General features: G+C 34.6%; 1 protein-coding gene across 1 annotated transcript; it reads right to left on the minus strand.

Annotated features, from left to right (window-relative positions):
* Positions 1 to 10: 10 nt before the first annotated feature.
* On the minus strand, positions 11 to 2,267 carry LOC102583923 (endoglucanase 3-like). The gene is made up of 5 exons (XM_006343417.2): positions 2,076 to 2,267; positions 1,338 to 1,991; positions 807 to 918; positions 571 to 734; positions 11 to 498 (listed from the first exon to the last, which is right to left on the minus strand). Exons 1-5 carry the CDS (start codon positions 2,262 to 2,264, stop codon positions 169 to 171), a joined length of 1,449 nt encoding a protein of 482 aa, XP_006343479.1. The 5' UTR covers positions 2,265 to 2,267; the 3' UTR covers positions 11 to 168.
* Between the last annotated feature and the right edge of the window lie 22,828 nt (positions 2,268 to 25,095).

Raw genomic sequence — 25,095 nt, forward strand, 5'->3', positions numbered from 1 at the left:
AATATATTTTCGCTCAAAGTCTCTTGATTTCGATTTGGCATAATTAAGTTTGAGATGGGGAACATTAGTTGAACGGATAAATATATATTAAGAAGTAAGTATATATCCCTAGCTATACCAAGTTTTGGTGATGAAGGGATATATTTACAATTACAATTAAATAAACCGTTAACGTTTGGAACTATCAAAGTATGCTAAAGGTCCAACAATAGCAGCATTAATGTAAGTAGCAGGCTCTGAATGACTATAATCAGTACGTTCATCTGGGAAGAAATCATTTTGATTTGGACCTCCGATAATGGCTCCAACTAATATGTTAGGGTTAGGATTTGCTGTATAGTAGAATGGTTGAAATCCAGCTTCACAACCAAATGATTGTGGATGCATTGCCAAAGAAGGTAAAGATGATCCTCTATGGTGAATTCTTCGCGGGTAGTTTCTCCCATACCCAACCATGTAAGACATTTTCATTGGATTATTTCCCAATATATAGTCCACCTAAAATCAAACAGTAACAAAATTAAAGAATGACCTCGTTTAATTAATTTATAAAAAGGATTTGATTTTTACCTGTCTTTTTGCAACGCTTCTAACTGTCTTTTCTGTAACGAGGAGACTTCCACAGTTGAAAGTATACTTTTTAGTTGCCATGTATTTAGCATAAGTGGTGAGTAGAGAAGTAATGGATGTCACATATTGAAGGTTTTCTTCAGGTAGTTTGTAAATTAAGCCCCCTGTATGTACGTAATAATATATTAGTCGCAATTAATTAAAACCAACCACAAGTAGTCCAGCTTCAGCCTCACCTTTTGTATATTGGGTGCTTGTATAAGGCGAGTTGGGTAGTACTTTACATACAAAATCTTCCGCGTGTTGTTTGAATGAATCAAATCTATTGTCATTTCCAACCACGCTTCTCTGCATTATATCTTATTATTAGAGACAATTAAATACTAGTAGTCTAATAAAATTTAGGGAAAAACGACAAATATACCCCTGAACTATCGTAAATGATATGCAGATACTCTTCGTTATACTTTTGGACATTACTGCCACTGCCGTCTAAAACTAGAGCATATATACCTTTTATATTAACGGACATACACGTGTCATAATCTTATTCATAGATCCGACATTTATTAAATATCGGATCGACGGATAAGATTGCACCACGTGTCCCTATTTAGTCTTCCATTAGAGTGAAGGACATATACGCTCTAATTTTTTGACGGCAGGGGCACCAATCTTTCAAAAGTATGACAGAGGATATCTACATACCATTTACGATAGTTCGGGGTATATTTGTCCTTTCTCCCAAAAAAGAATAATGTCATTACCCTTGACATAAGAACATGAGCACCAGCATACTTGTTGTCCCAGCTGAATAAATCTGGTACATCATTGGCTCCCAATGTATTTATCAAGTTTAAGTAAGAAATGTCATTTGTTGCTCTCAATAGCCATGCTGCTCCCCAATATAGCTCATCCTTATAACCAGAGTATGAGCAATAAAATGGGCAAGCTGCAGAGCCAAGTGAATCACTATAAGACCCTCTGTATTGAACTGCAAACCTAAACACTTTAACTGCATTCCCCAATAACTTTTTCGAGTAAACTGGATCAACAGACCGGAAAACTAATGAGGCAGCAGCTAAAGCAGCAGCCATTTCTCCAGCAACATCAGAACCAGGATTGCTGGGAGACACATAATAGACGCTACGGACAGTGTCCATATCTTCAGGCCTTTCCCAACACTTGTGATCAGCATTTGGGTCACCAACACCAACGAATAGCTTGTTTGGAGCAGCATTTGCACATTTTAGAAAGTAATCAGTGGCCCAACGGATAGCAGCCCGTGCATGCTGTAATTGGGCGCCCATTCTCTTCCCATACTCAAGTGTATTCCAAGACAGCATTGTGGTAGTATATGCCATTGGGAAATTGAACTTGACATTATCACCAGCATCATAATACCCTCCACTTAAGTCCACCTGCACAAAATCATATATTCACATCTATCACATATTATCTTTGGGAACTAATAATGAAAAAAAAAAAAAGCGTAAAAAAATTACTTTAGCAAGTGATCCATCTTGAAGTCCAGAATTACCCCTCCAAGAGAGTCGTTGGTTGGGGGGGAGTTTGCCAGATCTTTGTCCTTCAAAGAACAAAATGGACTTTTCAAGAGCATCTCTATAGTCTAATTGGGCAGTACCCAAAGAGAAAAAGAGAATGAGGCAAACACAAACTTTCATTCTATACATTTGGGCTTGGCTTGTTTAGAGTTAGTAAAGGAATATATAGGCCGAATCCCTCAATCACAACAACGCAAATTATGGCTTTTTACCAATCAACTGTCTTTTTCTTTATTCAAAAATTGCTTCAGTAAACATATACTCTCTCCGTTTCAAAAAAATTGGTCTGGTTTGACTTGACACAGAATTTAAGAAATTAAAGAAGACATTTGAATCTAATGGTCCTAAATTAAAGTTATGTCAAATGTACAAAATTGCCTTTAATCTTGTGGTCTTAAACATGCCACGTGGAAAACAAAAAAATAAAATGTTACCAAAAAAGGAAAGAGGTCATTCTTTTTTAAACTGACTAAAAAGGAAAGTAGGTCATTCTTTATGAAACGGAGAGAATATATAGAAAGACGCGAAAAGGTAATCCATGTCACAAGGAAGCGCCTCCTAATCTCTTATAACTAAACTAGTTTAGGTTGACCAACAATTCATAAAAACTAAAAAAAAAAAAAACAAATCAAAGTATGTCTCAACTTTCTCTTTCACTATACTAATCTCAATATAAACACAATACAATACTCTATTCATCTTTTTCACTCTATATTTTCTTGTACATTTCTTGTTCTCAAAACCAAAATAAGACCGTCACTATTTATAGATGATGAATTCTTCCTTGCAATGGATTGGAAGATAATTGATTGTAAATTGGCTAAATGGATAACCCAAATGTTACATAAGTTACAAGAATAAAGAGGTAGAATAATGAGTAACATGAAGAGTTGGTGGTTACAAGAGTTACAACAACTAATGACCACATTCTTACATAATTGATGAGGGTAATGAGGTACAAATGTGATGTCCACCAATGAGCACAACATGATACATAATGTGACATATAATATATTTTTATTAAGAGGAAAAACGACATACGTGTCAGCGCCACAATTAATCTTGAAATTTTAGTATTTAAAAAATCAAATTTAAAAAAGAATATGTTTTTTTTAAAAAAAAAAACATGTCAGCAATGAAGAAATAACCGATTTTAGATTCTTTAATATTTGATTTTACAATTAAATAACAAATAAAAAGTTTTAGAAAAAATGAAAACATTTTTTATCCATTATTACACGTTGCTAGAAGTTTTAAAAGATAAACGAAAATAATTTTAAAACATTTTAAAAAAATAGGGTGTGTGATTCCTTTTTTTATGGGAAGTTATCACATTTTTAAATTTTTAATTCTTTTTAAAGTCTTTTATAGAATTATTTAAATTTACATTTTGAATCAAGAAGTTAATTAGTTTTAAAAAATAAAGATCTAAAATATAACTTTTAGAAATAAGCGTTTTTTTTTATTATTATTATTTTAAAATGGGAAGTTATCACATTTTAAAAGTCTTTTATAGAATTATTTAAAAAATTTAATTGAGAAGTTAATAGTTTTAAAAAATAAATATCTAAAATATATTGAAAATAAACATTTTTATTATATTATAATTTTTAAACAGTTCCAAAAATAGGGTGTGCGATTTTTATTTTTTTTGTGGGAAGTTATCACATTTTTAATTCTTTTTAAAGTCTTTTATAGAATTATTAAAAATTTTAATTGAGAATTTAATTAGTTTTAAAAAATAATTATCTAAAATATAACTTTTTAAAATAAACGTTTTCATTATTATTTTAATAATTATAATTATTATTACTAGTAATAATAATAATAATATTAATAATAATAATAATAATATATTTGTATATAATAAAAGAGAATAAGAAATATGAAGTTTTAGAAAAAATCAAAACATATTATATCCACTATTACACGTTCCTATAGAAGTTTTTAAAACTAAACGAAATAATTTTATAACTGTTCTAAAAAATAGGGAGTGTGATTTTTTTTTGTGGGAAGTTATCACATTTTTAATTATTTTAAAAATCTTTTATAGAATTATTTAAATTTTGAATTCAGGATCTGAAACCGTAAATAATTGTTTTATATTTAAACTTTTTAATTATCTTATCCTTCTTCAAACTAATCATTCATTGAATTTCAGTGACACCAAAGGCATATAAGAGCAAGCAGAAAAGAAGCCTGCGGATGAGAATTAGGAGACCACCTTAGCCAAGAAAGCTTCATTAGAGGATAAATTGAAGGTCGAAATAGAAGTGAAAGTTGTGCTTCTTAAGAGTGAGAGCGACACGTTGAAGTGAAACTTGATTCTTCCCAAATACTACAACAAACTAGACTTTTAATCATAAAATATTATTAAAAATATCTCTACTCATACTTTGGGACAAATTTAAAATCATAATTTAGTATTAAGTAAGATATTAATACGTTCACATACAAAAAGATAAACCTTATGAAATTTCTTAGTGCAAAAATTGTTCAAAAGAATACAAAATGATTTGTAAATGTTTTTACTTTGAATTCAAGAAAAAAAAACAATAAAGAGTGTCAATAATAATAATAAAAAAAAACTAATAGTATTATTAAAATTAAATAATATTTTCAGGTGAAAAATATATGTTTATTTGTATTATATAAAAAGAAGATCAACGAATAAGAATATTAAGGCAAGTAATAAGTTAATTAATATTTAGTCGATAATGTTATGATATTAAGTAGTTAATAATGTAGTAATAAACAAAAGCAAAGTATATTGTACCAATTATTAAATGATCATGTGCTTCGTTCTTTAATTTCATGGAGATATAATTATGTTGTGTTTAAGAAATAGATGACACAAGAAGTTTTATATATATATATATATATATATATATATATGACTAATAATCTTTATATTATCCACACAATGCGCGGGAACGTATAATATATATATATATATATATAATCACGTCTACTTCTATTTGGAACTCATCTTATTTTAATACTGTTAAGTAATGAAAGATACAAACATGCTTATGTAAATTGGTGAAGAGATTGACGTATTGGAAGAATGAAAAATATAACCATGGTTAAGTGTAATGATTTTTTTTTTTGGGGGGGAGGGGGCGGGGGGATATTTTTAGTGGGAAATTAGGCAGTATTGGAGTCAATTAACAATGAAGTCATAATTGACTTCTTACCTGAATTGTGCCAAATTATGCCAAAATAGTCTCTACTATACTATAACTAGTTACGAAAACCTTAGTGTTGTGCGTGATCTAATATTTATTCATAAATTTATTTTTAAATAGAATAAATTGAATGATATGAAATCGTTTCATTAAGTGAAAAATAATACTTGATAAATATTATTAATGTTTATAAATTTAAATAGTAGTGATTAAATAATTTAAATTTTTCATTCTCAAGTAAATTATATTCCCTCCGCTTCAAAAAGAATGACCTAATTTGTCTTGGAACGAAGTTTAAGAAAAGAAAAAAGACATTTTAATCTTGTGGTTCTAAATTAAAGTTATGTCAAATGTACAAAAATGTCCTTTAAACTTGTTGCCTTAAACATGCCACGTGGAAAGTTGAAGTTAAAATGTTGCCAAAAAAGGAAAAGGGTCATTTTTTTAAACAGACTAAAAAGGAAATTGGGTCATTCATTTTGAAACAGAAGGAGTAATATATATATATATATATTTGTGTGGTAGTAAATCATCTTCTTTTTTTTGCGTGTAAAGGTCCATTGAGATGTCCATAATTAAAATATTTTCATCATCGATCATTGATTTTTAATGATATTCAAAATATATAAATAAAGATAGCTAAGTGGGGTCCCAAAATTTCAAAAAAATATACACTAATTAAATTAAAGTAGAAAAAGAAAATATTTTTTAAAGTGTTTTTTCGAAAATGTGGTTGCTGAAGCAGACACGTTGATGAGGATGTGCCTGCTTCATCTTGTAACTCTCTCTTATATAATAAGAGAATGTGCTACTCTTTATGTTTCAATTTATGTGACACAAATGAAATTCGGAAAGTTATGATTTTAATGATTTTTAAATTGTTAATAATTGTGATTTATATTACTTTTTACGTAATTTTCAAATAATATATATTATTCCCTTCTCAATTTATGTGGCACATATAGAATTTCAAGAGTCAATCATTTTTTTTAATATTTCAAGTTGTTAATTATTGAGATTCATAGTATATTTTACGTCATTTTCAAATGATACATGGTACTTCTATATAATTTCAAAAGTCAATTGATTTTTTATGTCTTTTTTAAATCTGTTAAGTTGTTAATTGTCACAATTAATAGTATTGTTTAGGTAATTTTCAAACATATAAAAAACTGCAAAAATAATAAGATAAACAATTAAAACGATGAAATCACATAAAAATTGCCAACATGCCTTTAGAATATGCAAAAGCAGGCATGTTGAGCTGCTACCTGCTTTGGCATCAAACTCCTATTATAAGAGAATAATTCAAATATTTTAAATTGTTAATTATTGTGATTTATAATAGTTTTTACGTAATTTTTAAATATATTAAATAACTAAAAAAAAATAAGACAAACTATTAAAACAGGAAATCACATAAAAATGACCAAAATGTCCTTAGATGCTAAAGCATGTATGTTGATCTGCTACTTGCTTTGGCATCAAACTCACTCTTATAAATAGACGAGTTCATGCTAGCACGAGTCCAATATATGTTGCTTTCGGAGAGTTATCTAAATTTTATATGGTTTTAAAATATTGTAAATTGTTAATTATTGTGAACTATAATAGTAACTCTTACGTAATTTTTAAATAATAAATACTACTCCCTCCGTTCCTTTTTATATATCATCTCTTTCTATAAATAGTTGGTCTATAATACTTGCCATTTCATAAAATCAATGCATAAATTTTCATATTGTTCCTTTTTTATCCTTGTGAGTTATTAGCCTTGAAAATATACATTTGACCAATTTAGAAAAGCTAAGTAAATGATTCGTGTTCATTGGTTAATTAATTAATCAAAATAATTAATTCATATTCATTAATTGAAAACTTGAGTTCCAAAAAAATTAAATAAGGGTAGAATGGTAAAGATACATCATTTCTTAATGCAAGTGCAAAATAAAAAGGTGACATATAAAAAGGGATGGAGGGAGTACTCTTTTTGTCTCAATTTATGTGGCACAAATACAATTTAAGAGCCAACCATTTTTTTTATATGTTTTGAATTTGGAGAGTCTTCTAAGTTTTTTATATTTATATAATTTTTAAATATTTTAAGTTGTTAATTATTGTGATTTGTATTATTTTATATATATATATAATTTTCAAATAATATATATTACTCCTTCCAATTTATGTGGCACAAATAGAATTTCAAGAGTCACCAAAATTTTCATATGTTCTTAAAGTATTTTAAGCTGTTAAATATTGAGATTTTATAATATTTTTTAACTAATTTTCAAATAATAAATACTATTTTCTTTGGTCTAATTTATGTGGCACCAATTGAATTTCAAGAGTTAGTTAATTTTTTTAATATGTCTTTTAAATATCTTAAGTTCTTAGTTATCATAATTTGTAATTTATTTTACATGATCTTTAAATATATAAACAATCAAGAAAAATAAAATAAAAAATTTAAAACGAAAAAACCATAAAAATAGGTTAACCTAGGGCTTGAAGCTTGGGTGGGTGGAAAAAGCAAAGGCAACAATAATGAAAGAATATAAAAAGCTGTTGCTTGTGTTGAGATTAAACCCGACAAAGGAATCTGAAAAGCCTCCATGTATGCCATGATAAAGGAAGCTTAATTTAAGGGTGGGTCATAATCTCTTTTATTGTTAATTGTTAATTTAGTTAAAGATGGATCAAAACTACTACTCCGTCCATTTTATTTTATTTTATTTAATCCCTCTATTTCATTTTATTTGTCAATTTTATCAAATTAAATGCTTTTATGTGTCTTTTTTCCATATATAGTTAGTACTAAATAATTGCATAAAATAATAGTAATCATATTTAAAGTTTTAAAACATCATTAATAAGGTTAATTTAGTAAAGTACATATTTAAATAAAGTTCTGTTAAAAGACGTGTTAGGTCAACATGACTCAAGTACTCATTTCGTTCACTTTTATTTGTCATATTTGGACTTAATACATCATTAAAGAAATAATATTTGATATGACTGTTTTACCATACTATCCTTATTAATTGATGTTTGATACTCAGTATTCAAAAATAATTTAAGAAATAAGTAACTAATGCTAAGAGTAAATATATTTTTTGTATTTTCTTAAAATATTAAAAAGAACAAATAAAAATAAAAATAAAAATCTTTTTTTAAATAGATAAATGAAAATAAGAAGAAATAAGGAACCAACAAAGTCCAAACTATTTAAAATAGAAGTTTTTTTTTTTTTTTTTTTGTAAAAAATAAATGGTAATTAGCATAGGAAAGAATGGCGCAATAGGCGGTAGTTGGCATTGGATGGCGCTAAGATATCGGCGCAAAAGTTAATTAAATGAGATTTGTAATTTACTCCATTTTCTAGGAAAGGGTTACTATTGCTTTTCTTGTGATTTCTTTTTTCCCAATGCTTTTGGACCAAGCCTTTGATTCTTCCATATTTCATATCTTTCTAGGATGGAGTTCTGAGTTTTGATCATTTTGTACAAAACCTTTTTTCTCCCTTTTGTCAAATCGAACGACTTTTGGATAGTTGGATTCTTATCTTATCTCATGGAAAGAAAGAGTTTCTAAAGACTTATCCACATCACATGAGAAAAAACTCAAAATAGTCTCTTATCTTTGAATTAAGATTCAAAGTAATCTTTAAGGTTTTACGTGAAAAACTAATAGTTTCTTATATTTGTAATATTAATATCTTTTTGGTCCTCCTCAAACTTAAGCCTATTTTTTAAAATTGATTTTGTCCACAATTTTATGTATGAAATGTTCAATTGTCTTTTTATATATTTAGTTGAAATCATAACTTCATGTGAGAGAATGTGAGAGATTATTTAAAGTATAATTGATCTAAATTATTTGTCTGTTCATTTCCTCTTTTTATTCTTTTTTTTTTATCTCTTATTCTTTATTAGGATATCAGAGACTCAAACTTAAAACGAACTTACCTGTTCATATTCTTTTGATTTATATTATTATCATGGTGATTGGTAGGGTAGGGTGGGGATAGGAGAAAATATTATTTTATTTGTTTATTTTGAATTTTGGATACACACAAAAGAAAAGTGCCATTAAATTATCTTCAATTAAACTAATTATTTCTAAACAAATGTCCTTGTTATTTTCCTCCTTTTTTCTCCATGGTTTTGTCACAAGTTTTAAAATGATGGACAAGATCCAAGGAGAAAAAAAGTTGAAGAGAGAGGAAGTGAAGAGGGCGGGGTGATTTTGCTATGTAATTCAAAATTAGGTCAATCATATGAGCTGATATATTAAGTTTTTTCAAATTATTTTAACGTATACGAGCCTAAAATACCCTTAAACTGTGGAATTTGATACAATATTACCCTCTCATCCACCTTATAAGTGTGAACCTTTAGAACCAAAGGTATTTTTGAGCCAAAAGGTTGACGTCCGGGATATTTGGGGGCCAAAAAGTAAACAAAGGGTAATTTTTTACCAATTGAAATAGTTGAGGGACATTTTAGGACCTTCTTTGAAAAATAAATATGCATATTGTTGTATACTTGATTGTGTTTTGGGTTAAAGATTTGTAATATAACTTTTGAAATGTATTTTTCCAATGTAGTTAAGTAATTATATATTTCTAAAATTTTCTCATGAATATTGTATGACATGCATTTATACATTTATTCCAAATGTTATAGTACACTATTTCTTTTTTAAAAAGTTATGTTAATATTATTAAACCAATAATTTAAGAAAATAATAATAAATGAAATAATTGAAAAAATCACAACTCTTTGGAAAAGTCATAACCTTTTGGAAAAGTTACAGCTCTTTGGAAAAGTCATAATCCTTCGAAAAAGTAACATCTTTTTGGAAAAGTCACCATCATTTGAAAAAGTCACAACTCTTTCAAAAAATTTAAAAAAACCACAACCTTTCAAAAAAGTCACCAGTCTTTGAATAATTCATAACTCTTTGATGTGAAAAGGTGTATGCTTTATAATATAAATAACTTAATGTAATATAATGTAAAATATAAAATATATAATAAATTGAGTGTTTTAAATTAGTGGTATTACAGTAATTTAAAATTCAAGTTAGAAAATTCATGTTTTAAGATAGTATAGATAGATTACTAGTGAAAGTGTCTGTGCATTGAAAGATTATAAAGGATATCAGTAAATTTTAAAATGAAAATTTCAATTTAATAAATATCAATAAGTAACAAATGTTATATATATATATACACTTTTGGAAGGATACTATACGTCACAATAATTACCAACACAAAAAATTAAAAGACATAAAAAATTTAAATGGTTCTTTATGAGTTGGTATTTTACCAATTTATTAGAAAATTATTCATGAATTGTTGTTATATACTTTTTGATAGTTTTTTTGTTTTCGAGACAAGTCTATACTTATTTTGATTATTTTTGAACTTATACTCATTTTAGTAGTTTTGTACCATCGTCCACCAGGTCATGGGATTGGATCGTGTTTTGTTCTATATATTTATGTCATTTCCTCTTTTTTTCGATGTGTATTCCTTTATATTGTTTTGTGATCCATTGAATTTGGATTTCTGCCCACTAGGCGTGTTACTTGCCATTCCGGGCTATGGGTCGTCTTACCTACTGGTGGGTGTTGGTAGGTTCCATCATGACTCGAGTTTTCAGTACACGACATAAACGAGTGAATATGTTTTAGCTTCTTTATGAACTTAATGACCACTTTTGAGTCATTATTGGGAAGAACCACAACCCCAACCCACTTTGACACGTAGTCTACAACAACAAGGATGAATTGGTTCCTATTGGAAGGTGGAAAAGGACCCATGAAGTCGATTTCCCACACATCAAATATCTTTACCTCCAAAATATTGTTCAAGGGAATTGATGAGTAATTCATTTTGGACTCATTAAAGGCTTTTTAGTTCATCAAAAAGTGTTCTCGATGCCCTTTTATGTCCATTTCTGATGCTAAACTATTGAATTGCAGCTATGAAGCCTTAAAGACAAGGCAAGGACAAATGCACGCAAAAATAGCAAAAAACATAGAAAAAATGGAAAGAAAGCTGAATCTCGCAAGTGTGAAAGGTGACTCACCAAAAATAACTAAGACTTCTTGTCACGCCCCGAGCATACACCTTGGGCGAGACTGGCACTCGAGAACCATTGTTGGCCCCAAGCGAACCCTTGGCCTGACTTAACTCTTAGCGGAAGACTTACTGAACATATGGTGTACTTAAATACAACATTAACAGAACTGTCTCAATAGATAAACTTAGAATGTTTTAAAAGTAAACATTCAACTTGCAAAAGTGACAACTCAAGTCTTATAACAAAACAATTGAAATGAATAAGACTAATGAACTAATACCGTCTAACTGTTCATAAAGCCTCTAATACTATGAGGTATGTCGGGACAAGATCCTCGATCATCCTAACAAACTGAAAAGCAAAAGCAATGGTAAAAGGAATCCTCCGGAAAGCAATGAGGCTCACCAAATGACTCTGAAGCTCAACTGGATCAATGAAGCGCTGGATGCTGATCTTGGTTACTTGTATCTGCATCATAAAATGATTCAGGCCAAATGACGTCACTACATTGAATGTACGAGCATGCAAGGGGAATTCTAAAACAGACATAAGCTGGAAATGGAACTGAAGAAAACTTACCTCGTCTCATCTCAACTCAACTCATTTCAATATAAGGCAAAAATAGAAATGCAATATAAAGAAAAGCTTTAAAACATATAGATAGCAACTCAATGTATTGAAAACACAACAATAACTTAGTTTATATATAAAAGTACAAGTAACTATGTGGGAGATTCTCTAACCGACAACCATCACTATGAGCTAACTGATGGTATATCGTCTTGCCTCACGCTGCCAGGGTTGTCCTATACTTTGCCAGGGTATAGAACCTAACTCACTAAGTGAATCCACTAGTCTATGCTAAAAATATTAAGGAATCATCTAAAAGTATGACCCTTTCTACCTATGTTGGCTACATGATTTATGGAGACTTGAGTTATCTGAACTCGTCCCCATATCGGTGCTCAATACTATTCCCAAAAATGTAACTATCTCAAATGTTTAGAAACATAACTCTTCTGTTGTTTTGAGATTATTACTCAAAGGATCTTTTTCTTAAAAGAGATGGTACTAAAACTGCTCATGAAAACTCTTTTGGAAATTAGTGTTTCCTCTCATCTTAACTGTAAAAAACATTTACTCTTTGGGAATACTTAGTTCCCATATATCATTTTTAAGAAATGAACTTGGCTCTACTCTTTCTCAAACTCAATGCTTAAGTCTTTAAAACAAGTTTAAAAATATTGTAAAAGACTTTGAAAAGATTCTAAGAACTCTCTAAACTTGACTCTTAACTGTACCTTGAATTATGGATTCAAGGGTTCTGATCTCATGATGTTTAGATGTACCTTAGAGTGTAGAAATCAACTAGAAAACATAGGTACGATTCGAGGTTACTCAAACGGAAAGAAGTTGGAAAGCGTAGAGAACCCAGCGACCCTGGCGTATGGCGCCAGACCCTGAACTATAGAGTCTGGTTTGGGGCGCACTGAGTGGTGCGGCACCCCAGAGCCCAAACTGCATACTCTAATGTGGGGCGCACTAAGTGGCGCAGCGCCCCACCCCTTTTCCCAAAAAGTTTGACGAATTTTCATGCTCGTATTCTAACCCCAATTCACCTAGAATCGAATGGTTTCTTCTCCAATCACTTAGATTCGAATACCATCATTTGTTTACACGAATCTACTCAAAAACAACCTTAAAACTCATACGATTATCTCAAGAACACATCAAAATCTCAACAATCAAGATAATGAAGGAAACTTCAACAAAACCCATCAAGAACTCAAATCTTTTACTTTCAAGAACGAAACTACGCTGAATTAATCATGATTGGCGCGTGGGTGAACGAACCCAACACAATGTGAACTCAAATACCTCTTAGGGATTAACCCTTGGTGAAATCCGCAAGCGAAATCTCAAGAACGCGACGTTGGCTTTTCTCCTATTTTCCTCTCAAAGCCCTAGTGCTAATTTGGAATGTGTAAACTGAACCAAATCAGTTTAGACCCGAAATAAATTACTAAAAATGAATTAAACTAATTGGGTAAGGAAAATACCAAAATACCCCTCTTAAATCCAGGTGACTTTCCTTAACTGGACAACCAGACTTCAAATGGTCATATCTCCCTCATACAATCTTGAAAAATAGTAAACTCGGTGGCATTGGAAAGATAATTCAAAGACCTTTCATTTGAAGTTATGGTCATTTGAAGTTGACCCAAAACTTATTCTTAGCATAACTTGCCAAAATTTCCAAATTTAATCTTTCCAAAAATAGATTCTTTCTAATTCTAGTTCTTTTAAATACCGAGGTGTTACAATATCTCCCCTTGGGAACATTCGTCCTCGAATGAGATTCCTCTAAGTAGACTAAGGGTGTAACATCTAACATCAGTTCAAACACCCAACAAGCAAAATATAAATACAGCATGCCAACTTAAAACAAATGCCAAGAAAATGATTAGTACCTTAATTTGGAATTTCTCCGGATTCGAAGTGCTGTGGGTATCTCTTCTTCATATCCTCCTCAGCTTCCCAAGTAGCTTCCTCAACAAATTGATTTCTCCACAGAACCTTGACTGATGCTTCTTCCTTGGTTCTCAACTTGCGAACCTAACGATTTAGAATGTGAATAGGAATCTCCTCATAAGATAAGCTATCCTTAATACCAATATCTTTGGTAGGTATGAAAAGTGAAGGATCACCCATACACTTCTTCAACATGGAAATGTGAAATACCGGATAAACCGCTGCTATCTCTTGCGATAGCTCCAACTCATAAGCTACATTATCGATCCTCTTGTAAATTCTGTAAGGACCAATGTAACGGGGACTAAACTTTACCTTATTACCAAATCTCACAACACCCTTCATGGGTGAAACCTTTAAGTAAACTCAATCATCTACTTCAAACTCTAAGTCTCTTCTCCTAACGTCTGTATAGGAATTCTGATGACTCTACGCTGTTTCAATCTCTATTGAATAACCTTAACTTTCTCCATAGCTTGATGAACTAAGTCTGGTCCTATCAACCCAACATCACCAACTTCAAACCATCCGATAGGAGATCTGCATCTTCTCCCATAAAGAGCCTCATACGGAGCCATTTGGATGCTAGAATGGCAACTATTATTATAAGAAAGCTCTATGAGAGGTAGGTGTTCATCCCAATTACCTTTGAAATCAATCACGCAAGCCCTCAACATATCTTCTAAAGTCTGAATAGTGTGCTCTGCTTGACCATCAATCTGAGGATGAAAAACAGTACTCAAGTTCACCTTGGAACCCAAACCTTTCTGGAATGACTTCCAAAATTGTGTAGTAAATTATGCACATCTGTCTGAAATAATCGACACTGGAACTCCATGAAGATATAACTTGGCCTAATGAAGATATAACTTGGCATAATCCTCTGCTGAATAAGTGGGATGATTTAGTCATTCAATCTACAATCACCCAAATGGAATCATTCTGCCTGCGAGACCGCGACAAACCTGTGATAAAGTCCATATTGATCATCTCCCATTTCCATTCCAGAATCTCTATATTATGAGCCATACCACCGGGACTTTGGTGCTCTACCTTTACTTGTTGACAATTCGGGCACCTAGTAACAAATTTTGCAATACCTTTCTTCATACTACTCCATGATGAGTCCACAAATTGGACACATTTAGGGATATATTTTGTTAGAATTAGTCTCCTCAAATGCATATTTTATCTCAATATCTGATGAAAACCATTAAGTTTCAGGTATTTGAAAGCATGGATACTACTTAGCAAAAAGGAACAAAGGCAGCTGAAAGAACGAAGAAATGAAGATCTGAGAATCGCCGAACCCATTCGGCGAGTCACCAAAAGGTTTTATCCTCGGCTTCTGTTCCAGTGTGCTGAGCCTTGAAGGAAAGGATCAAATTGGCGGAGAAAAGAAGAAGTCGGCGTATCGCTGAGCAGTTCTGCGAAGCTGTACTATGTCGCCCAATGATCCAAACACGACGATGCTGAAGGATAGAGAAAGACGGCGATGAAACCTACTGAAGGGTGGGTCGCCGAGTTGATCAACGATCTTGTCTAACGACGCCGAATGATCCGCTGCAACACAGATTTTTGAGAACTATAAATACTCGTTGAGAGTTGTTGCTTAGTATTAGATTTTTAATATAGAATTTTAAATATAGACTTTTTTAGTCCTAAGCTTGGAGAGGGTTTTGAAGAACTTTAAGATTCAAAGGGTTTCAACTCCAAGATTTTGGACTTGGGTCTTGAGTATTCTTCATTTTTGACTTGTTTTAAGACTTAAATATTCATACCCATTTGAATGCAAACTCATTTTGGTATAAATTTCTATCTCTTTTACATGTCTAGCTAAAACCCCAATTCTTGGGGTGTGATTTTATGAATATGGGTTAGATTTATCTGTTGGGTCTTGCTTGCTGATGATTTATTTGTTGTTTAGATGTGATTTAGTTTAGTAGTTGTGGTGGAACTTAATGAAATTGTAGTTGCAAATACGATTTCACCTTGTGTTTTCGGCTTGCTCGAAAGAGAGGTCGTAAAACTAAGACTACTAAATTGATGGCCGGTGGGAGTTTGTCGACATGAGGTTCAGCTCGAGAGAGTGAATCCTAGTCCTTCTCCCACACACTCAGCTCGAGAGAATGAGTGGGCTAAGGCGGAGGCAGTTCTTCATGCAGCAAGTAGGTGTCCGAGAGGAACCCATTTGATTAGTGGTAAGTTTCTCGAGAGAGAATTTACCCCCACTATGGTCTAGCCTAGTCACAAATATTCAACAAATTTATTATCAAAAATATATACCCAATTGTTTAGTTTATTCCATATTCCTATCACATCCCAAGAACCCCATCTCCTTGATTACTACTCTTTGCATTTTTGCTATTTTTACTTACATGTGACAAAACCCCCATTGTTAATTGACACTTTTGTGTCACCCCTTTAATTTAGTATGTTTGTATTCGACAATGTTTTTAGCTATGACTAATTAGAACTTAATTATATTTTTCTACTATTCTCAAAACCACTCCCTGTGGGAACGATCCCAACCCTTGGTTGGGTTATTACACTATTGTACGATCGTAAACACTTGCATTGGAAGTTGTGTCTTGATTATGCAAACATCAAAATGGCACCATTGCCGGGGAGTGGTGTTATTTGAGAATTCTTAGATTAGTAGAATTTTTGTACTTCTTAATCATAGTTCACTTACTTTATTTTTAGTTTTGTTTTTCCTTTTTGTGTTGAAACAGAGGAAATGAGTATGGCGAACAATACTGGAGAGATAATGGAGTTCCCTCCATTAGAGGTAATGAGGTTCCAGTATCGTATTCTCACCTTCAAGCAATTAGAAGGTGAACGGATCAACAAGTCATAGGCAATGTTTAATGAATTGATCAATCAATGCCCAAATCATGACATTCCTGATAGAGCTCTCCTTGATTGTTTCTATAGAAGTACTGTTCCTGCAAAACAAGTGGTTGGTCGACCAACTCATTCTAGGAGGCATTGCGAAGCAGCCATATGTGATAGCAACTCAACTGCTTAATCAAATGGCCGAAACGAACCAAGAAGTAGAAAATGACTTCATGTTGGCCGCCCTAATGACTCAGATGGATGAGTTGGCCAAAAAGATGGTGAAGATCGAAGTCCAGTGTAAGAGGAAGGATAAATACATCACGTCTCATGAGCGAAGAAGTCTTAAGGACAATGAGGTTAAACTCCTTGAGGGAATGCTCTCAATCATTCTCCACAAGGTGACTGAGCAAGATAGAGAGTTGGAAGGAATGAAGGAAGACATAGAAGGAATGAAGCAGATGATTTGGTGTCATTCCAGAGCGGTCTAGCTGCTCGGGAACCTCATGGGTTATGTGTTGCCCGATCTCCACTCGGAACAAAATAGGGGGTTGCCTAGTGATACTATGGCTAACCCCAAAAATAGAGTTTGAGTGCTGACTTGTGTTGTGCCACGACGTTAACTAAGGCACTGTTTAGGAGGTAACCCAAAATCCTTGTTCTTATTTTGAGTTTATAAATAATGGTGTGTTGATTGTGTAGGTTTAAGTGGGAAAGCATTTGAAAAGTGCAGATGGGGAAAAGAATGACCTAGTCGGTGCATCACCAGAGGGGTTGGCGTGCCCTATTGAATCCTCCGTTTGGATCAAAATCATAGTAATTTGGACCTGTAAAACTCACGAGCCAAGGAGAAATTTGGTGAACCACCAACCAGGTCGGCAATTTCGATGCAGACCACCATTTGGATCGTCACATTTAGTGAAGGTCCTATAAAACTTGGCGAGGTAAATAACCAATGGGCGTGTCGCCAAGTATGTAGGCGAACATGACTAATATCGCCGAATGGGCACGAACCGAATGGTATATCGGGTCAAAAAGTTTGAAATTTCATTTTCCCTCACTTTCTAACCTCACAAAATCACATTTATAGTTCCGCATCTTGGTGAGTATTTTAGTCAACGGTTTGTGCTCAGAGTTGGATTACTTTGCTGCCTAACATTTCAGTTAGTATTAATCGACAGCTAAGGTTAGTTTCTAAACCCCTAGTTTATTTTTAGGAATCTTTTACTCATTTGCAATACTCATAGCCTGTTGTCGTGTGCTGGGCCTATCTGGTAGGATTAGAATGTTCGAATGCATATCTTAAGTCTAGAATCTTACCTGCTGTATTTTGATTTTCAAAATTCTGTATGCTTGTGCGTTGAAATGAGTCAAATCGTTTGGTTGTACTTGCGTGCTATCTAGTTTGGTAGAACTGGGAGACGTCTGATTATCCCGAGATGATAGAAGTTATGGGTTTTAGTTTAATTTCACTAGTGCAAGTGTTAATTTTTTATTCGGGGATTGCAGGGCTGAATTTGAGAAGTTGTGTTGAAAATAGGCACATTGGGACGTTTGGCGAGCTAGGTCGAGCTTGCCGAACCACTCAGCGGTTCACCTAATGTCCCCATCTCACCTTTAATTTATGCTACTTATGTTGTTGGTTTCTATAACTTTCGACGAGAAAACGGAGGTTGCCAAAAGAACTCGGTGACTAGCTGAAAGTATTTTCAGTTGCCTTTGTCTGCATTCCTAAAATACTTGTTGCACTATAATTTTCGGCGGACACCCCTTGCTCGCTGAAAGTAGTCGGTGATTCACCGGCCAGTTCGGCGAATCTATCTGCTACTGATTATCTACGCTTCTGAATGAAGTGTTTCTAAGTTTTTCCAGATATATTACAGACATGGATAGACCCAAAGTTGCAGGTAGAAACATGCCACCCCTAATAAGGCAGAAGGGATTAAAATCAACGAAGGTGCAACTGTATCAAAAGGAAAAGCTACAAAACTGTCCACAACTGGTGGGAAGGGAAAAGGAAAAGGCAAGGCACCAGCATCATTAGAAGTTAGCTTCGACAGTGAAGGCATATATGACACTTACCTCACTTCTTCTGAGAGTGACGGTGAATAGCAGGGAAACCAAAGTGCAGCCTCTGGTGATGATGAGTTGATAATAGCACAGAAGATTGAATTGCGATCTAAGAAGCTAAATGATCCATCTAGGATCATGAATCCTCCACCTTCCACTCCTACTCCCCGAGTTCCAGAGCAGGAAATGGTGCTTGAACCACCAATACAGGTCCCTCAGCCCAAGTCAATGAACAAATTAAAGACTGAGGGGTTGAGGACGATCCTTGAAGAAAAATGTCTGTCCACAGATGGGGTTATCGACAGGCACCCAAAGATAATGGATTGCTTGAAACCTCACAAGTTCCAGATCTTCACCAAACCACGTGGCCCGTATATTTCAATTTGGGTCAGGAGTTCTATGCCTCTTATGGAACCTTGATACCACAGAGGAAGAAACAGGCAGCTTCTTTCAAACTGGTTGACTTCGTGGTCGTTAGAGGTAAAAGAGTGAAGTGTGATGCCGATGAAATCAATGCAATTCTGGAGTGTTCAAATGACATTGAAGATGACTGTCAGCACATGATTAGAACAAAGACTCTGAAGAACATGAAAAAGTGGTTGGCCCCGCTTATATAATACGGTGCTCCAAAGTGGCTTGATTTTGGAGCACCTATTGAGAAGAAGGATCTGAACAACGCTGCACGATTCTGGTATGTCTTTATCAACAATACCATTATGCCATCCCAGAATGAGTCCATACTCCGCTATGCTAAAGCAACTTGTCTGGGTTGCATCATTGATGGGACGAGACTAGATCTGGGGATGATAATTGCTTCAGAGATTCTCATATGTGCCAAGCAGCGTCAGACCTCTCTTCCCTTCCCGGTGTTGATCACCGAGCTGTGCAGACGGGCTCGAGTACCAAGAGATGCAAAGAAAGATGTGGAAGTGATTTCCACATCCTCCACTGATATCTGGAGGATCGAAGCTGAGTACCTTAAGGGTCAAGAGGAAAAGAAGAAAGCATCCCCGGTCGACACAGATTCATCACCTGCAGAGGAATCTTTGCCTACTCCGACATCTGGGCCTTCAGGTATCCCTATTGCTACTTCTCCTGATACTCCAGGTTCTTCTGCTGCACTGCCTCCTAGACCTATTGCTGCTGTCTCCCGAACTCCACTCACCCAGGCGTCACTACTTCGGATGGGGCAGCTTGCCCACTTTGCTGATCGCCGGGCGTCCAAACTTGAAGCCTCAGTTCCAAGCATGTTTCAGACTACTCTGGCAGACACGGTGACATCCCTGAGCTCTACCATTAACACCCTTGAGGCTAGGATAGCAGTGTGTGAGCGTGACCAAGGATCCACTGAGGAAGTGACGACTTTATAAGCCGCTGTTGCTGAGCTAAGGAAAGATGTGGACCAACTGAAGTCCACTGATATGTCTATGGTCTTTGGGATGGTGGAAATCCCCGACGAATAAGTAGAGCCAGCTGAGCCCGATTTTGAAGAGTATACATATGAGGAGATACATGATATTGCTGAGGAGACTTCATCTGAGGGCCTTGATGAGGTTGAGAAGGCTATGATAGATGCAGCTCTACAAGCCTCCTTGGCAGATTTTCCTGTGGCGAACCCTAGTGCAACTACTGCTCCTCCTAAGGTTCTTCCAGGTACTGATGCCCAGGCTCAGGGTAAGGCACCGGGCACTGATGCCCTGACAGATGGAGCGACTGTGTAGACATGACCCCTTCTTTACCTCCATCTCTGTCTTACTTTATTTTACATTTCAGGATATTTTTGTTATTGGCATTTGAGGACAAATGTTTTTTTATTGTGGTGGGGTGAGGCCCACCTTTGTGTGCTATTAATATTCGTGTTTTGTTTGTATTTGGGCTGTTCTGTTTTTAAATCGTGTTTGATATACTGTTTCTGTGGATGTTTGAGCTTATGGCTCCTTTTATTTTAAATTGCAAAATTTTAAAGCCCATTCGAAAGTTTTTGCCACCTCTCGCGTGTCGAATGTGGCTGTTCTTTGGCAAAATCTAAGTCTCGGTTCCGATCAATACCGATGACTTGAATAGTACTCTCCATCGAATGAACATGAATGCACGGCTACGATGAGGCCAAATGAAGTTGCATAGAAAATATGTGAACTCTTTGCATCTCGTTGTGACTAGCCTAGTATAGAATTGAATTTCTTGTGATGATCATTGAACACTAACGAACGTGTGGAGTCTTGTTTGACTGTGGTGGCAATGCCTAGTGTGATGAGCTTACTTTGAACCATGCATGATAGATCCTAGAATTTTCCTAGTTAGTCCGATTAGCTATGTGATGCTATCTCTTGATATGATCTTAGGCAATTTCTAAGAGTGTGAACAAATTTGACATATACCTCTTTTGTGACCTACCTTGTGAGTGTGTGAACCACTTTTGAACACCCCTTGAGCCTTACCTTTCTTTGGAAGAAACTTGATGAAATCATAACCTTTTTTTATCCATTACCCATAATCCTCGTGAAGTTGTGTTTAGTTAAATAGCCAACTTAGGCCAAAAGCCTAAGTTAGGGGTGTGGTGAAAAGAAAAGGCAAATCAAGAAGTGCAAGAAAATCCCTCTTACCCATGGTTTTGAGAAAAATGGAACCCCTCCATATAAAAAAAAGGAGAAGAAAAAGAAAAAGAATGAAAAAGAAAGTTGTGGAATAACGTACAAAACAAACGGGGTTCCCAAACAATCCATGAAAAGTGAATAATATGATGACTTCTGAGCACTGAAGAGAATGATATAGGAAATGGAAATAAAGAGTTTTGAGCACCACATTTCATGAGGATGAAAGTCACTGAGCCTAAATGACCATACCTTTGCACTCAGCCTCATTACAAGCCTTGAAAACACCTTTTTGATCTTGAGTGACCTGAAGCAAATGTTGATCGGAAAATACGGGCAAACCTATGGGTGAAAGCATGCATTGTGTTCTTCTTTGTGAGTGTGAGCGTTGCATCTGATTCCGAAGCTTGAAACTGTGAACCTTTGTGTAAATATGGAATCATTCCTAATGTGAGGGCATTTGAACATTTTGGTTGAGCTTGAACTTGCATTTGAAGCAAGTATTGTGAGCATGAGATTCTTTGATATTGGTGAGTCACAACTTGAATCTTTGAGTGCACATTTGATCTTTGCATAAGTAAATTGAGTTTTGTTGTGTGCATTCATGATTCAGTCTTGTGTAGCACTGTTCGAGACACCCTTTTTTGAATGGCTGAACTTGAGTTTGCTTGAGGACAAGCAAAAGTTTACGTTGGGGGTGTTGATGAGTCCACAAATTGGACTCATATAGGGATATATTTTGATAGAATCAGTCTCCTCAAATGCATATTTTATCTCAATATCTGATGAAAACCATTAAGTTTCAGGTATTTGGAGTTTGAAGGAAAGCATGGACACTACTTAGCAAAAAAGGAACAAAGGCAGCTGAAATAACGAAGAAATAAAGATTTGAGAATTGCTGAACCCAATCGGCGAGTCGCCAAAAGGTCTTATCGTTGCCTTTTGTTCCAGTGTGCTGAACCCTGAAGGAAAGGATCAAATCGGCGGGAAAAGGAGCAGTCGGTGTATCACCGAGTAGTTCCGCGATGCTGTACTATGTCGCCCAATGATCCAAACATGACGATGCCGAAGGATTGAGCAAGACGGCGATGAATCCTACCGAATGGTGGATCGTCGAGTTGATTGGCGATCTCGACTAACGACGCCGAATGATTCCCTGCAACACAGATTTTTGAAAACTATAAATGCTCGTTGAGAGTTGTAGCTTAGTATCAGATTTTGAATATAGAATTTTAAACATAGACTTTTGAGTCCTATGCTTAGAGAGGGTTTTGAAGAACTTGAAGATTCAAAGGGATTCAACTCCAAGATTTTGGACTTGGGTCTTAAGTATTCTTCATTTTTGACTTGCTTTAAGACTTAAATATTCATACCCATTTGAATGCAAACTCATTTTGGTATAAATTTCTATGTCTTTTACTTGTCTAGCTAAAACCCCAATTCTTGGGGTGTGATTTTGTGAATATGGGTTAGATTATTTGTTGGGTCTCTCTTGCTGATGATTTATTTGTTGTTTAGATGTGATGTGGTTTAGTAGTTGTGGTGGAACTTAATGAAATTCTAGTTAAAAATATGATTTCACCTTTGTGTTTTCGGCTTGCTCGAGAGAGGTCGTAAAACTAAGACTACTAAATTGATGGCCGGTGGGAGTGGGTCAGCATGAGGGTCTACTCAAGAGAGTGAACCCTTAACCTTCTCCCACACCCTTAGCTCGAGAGAGTGAGTGGGCTAAGGCGGAGGCTATTCTTTATGCGGCAAGTGGGTGTCCGAGAGGAACCCATTTGATTCCTGGTAAGTTGCTTGAGAGAGAATTTTCCCCTACTATGGTCTAGCCTAGTCACAAATATTCAACAGATTTATTATCGAATGCATGTACCCAATAGTTTAATTTATCCCATAATCCTATCACATCCCAAAAACCCCATCTTCTTGATTAGTACTCTTTGCATTTTTGTTGTTTTTAATTACCTATGACAAAACCCCTATTGTTAATTGACACTTTTTTGTCACCTCTGTTTGTCTTCGACAATGTTTTCAGCTATGACTAATTAGAACTTAATTATTATTTTTCTACTAATTCTCAAAACCACTCCTTGTGGGAACAATCCTAACCCTTGGTTGGGTTATTAGATTATTGTACGATCGTAGACACTTGCATTGGAAGTTGTGTCTTGATTACTCAAACATCACTCCACCAATAAACTTCTCTCAAATCACGATACATCTTTGTGGAACCCGAATGGATAGAATATCAGGAGCTATAAGCTTCCTTCATGATCCTCTCTTGAAGTTAATCCACCCTTGGCACACACAATCTACCTTGATACCTCAATACACCATCTACCTCTTGTTCAAAAACCATTACTTTTGCTTATGAACATTTGCCTTAAAATGAAGAAAAATAGGATCTTGGTCTTTGTTCTCTTTCACCTCCGACACTAATGATGATTCATCCCCCTTCATCACTACTACTCCTCCTTCGCTGGAATCCATTAGACGAACTCCCAATCGTGTAAGTCTATGCTTATCTTTTGCTAACTCTTTCTTGTCTTCCTCAAAATGGGGGGTCCTACCCAAACACAATCATTTCAAAGCATCAGCAGTAACTTTAGCCTTACCTGGGTGATAGAGAATACTCATGTCATAATCCTTGAGTAAATATAACCACCTCCTCTGTCAGAGATTAATCTCTTTCTGACTAAACACATACTGAAGGCTCTTATCATCGGTGAACATATGTAGATGAACACCATAAAGATAATGGCACTGTATTTTCAAAGAAAATACCACGACAACATATTTTAGATCATGGGTTGGGTAATTTTTCTCGTAAATATTAAGCTGTCTGGAGGCATAAGCTATAACTTTGCCATTATGCATTAACGCACAATCCAATTCGACTCTGGACGCATAACAATATACCACAAAACCTTGATAGAACCACCCCTTGGAAACTACTTTCTCACCTTAAGGTACGAAATGAAGCGACCCTTAGGCACTGCTGAACTACCTTCCACTCTATAACTAGCTCATTAGGAAGCTGGAACTTAATAACTCGAGTTCTACAATCAACTGATGCATAACTGGCACGAAGCTAATCCATACCTAGAATGATATAAAAATCTACCGTGTCTAACTCAACAAAATCAGCCACGGTGCTCTTATGATCTACGGAAATGGTACAATCACGATAGACTCTGTTAGCTAGAATAGACTCACCAACAGGTGTAGAAACACTGAAGGGCTCCAGAAGTTTCTCAAGAATAACATCAAAATTCATCGCAACATAAGGAGTCACAAAAGATAGACTCACTTCTGGATCTAGCAAAGCATAAACATCAAAATTAAAGACTTGGGTCATACCAGTGACAACATCTGGCAAATCGTCTTGCTTTTGGTAACTAGTAATACCATATAGACGGCTTGCTCCTCCGGCTGCCCTTGAAGTTTCTCCTTTAGATGCAGCCTTGTGTGGTAAAGCAACTGAAGAATATTGGGATTTATTGCCCCCATTACCATTTCCTTGTCTGTTCTTATGGAACTCTTTCATAAATTGACCATTTTGACCACACTTGAAACAACCCGTGAATCCATCCCGACACACTCCTGAGTGGATCCTATTACACTTAGCACATGCACGAGTCCCATTACC

Source organism: Solanum tuberosum, unplaced genomic scaffold, assembly GCF_000226075.1.
Source record: "Solanum tuberosum cultivar DM 1-3 516 R44 unplaced genomic scaffold, SolTub_3.0 scf00046, whole genome shotgun sequence".
Taxonomy (NCBI): Eukaryota; Viridiplantae; Streptophyta; class Magnoliopsida; order Solanales; family Solanaceae; genus Solanum; species Solanum tuberosum.

Bases quoted from the DNA above. Each gene is read 5' to 3' on its own strand.
- LOC102583923 (XM_006343417.2), bottom strand. From the start codon at position 2,264: ATGTATAGAATGAAAGTTTGTGTTTGCCTCATTCTCTTTTTCTCTTTG. The intron at 1,992-2,075 runs GTAATTTTTTTA...GATTTTGTGCAG, and splicing joins AAGATGGATCACTTGCTAAA to GTGGACTTAAGTGGAGGGTA. The intron at 735-806 runs GTGAGGCTGAAG...ACGTACATACAG, and splicing joins AAGCACCCAATATACAAAAG to GGGGCTTAATTTACAAACTA.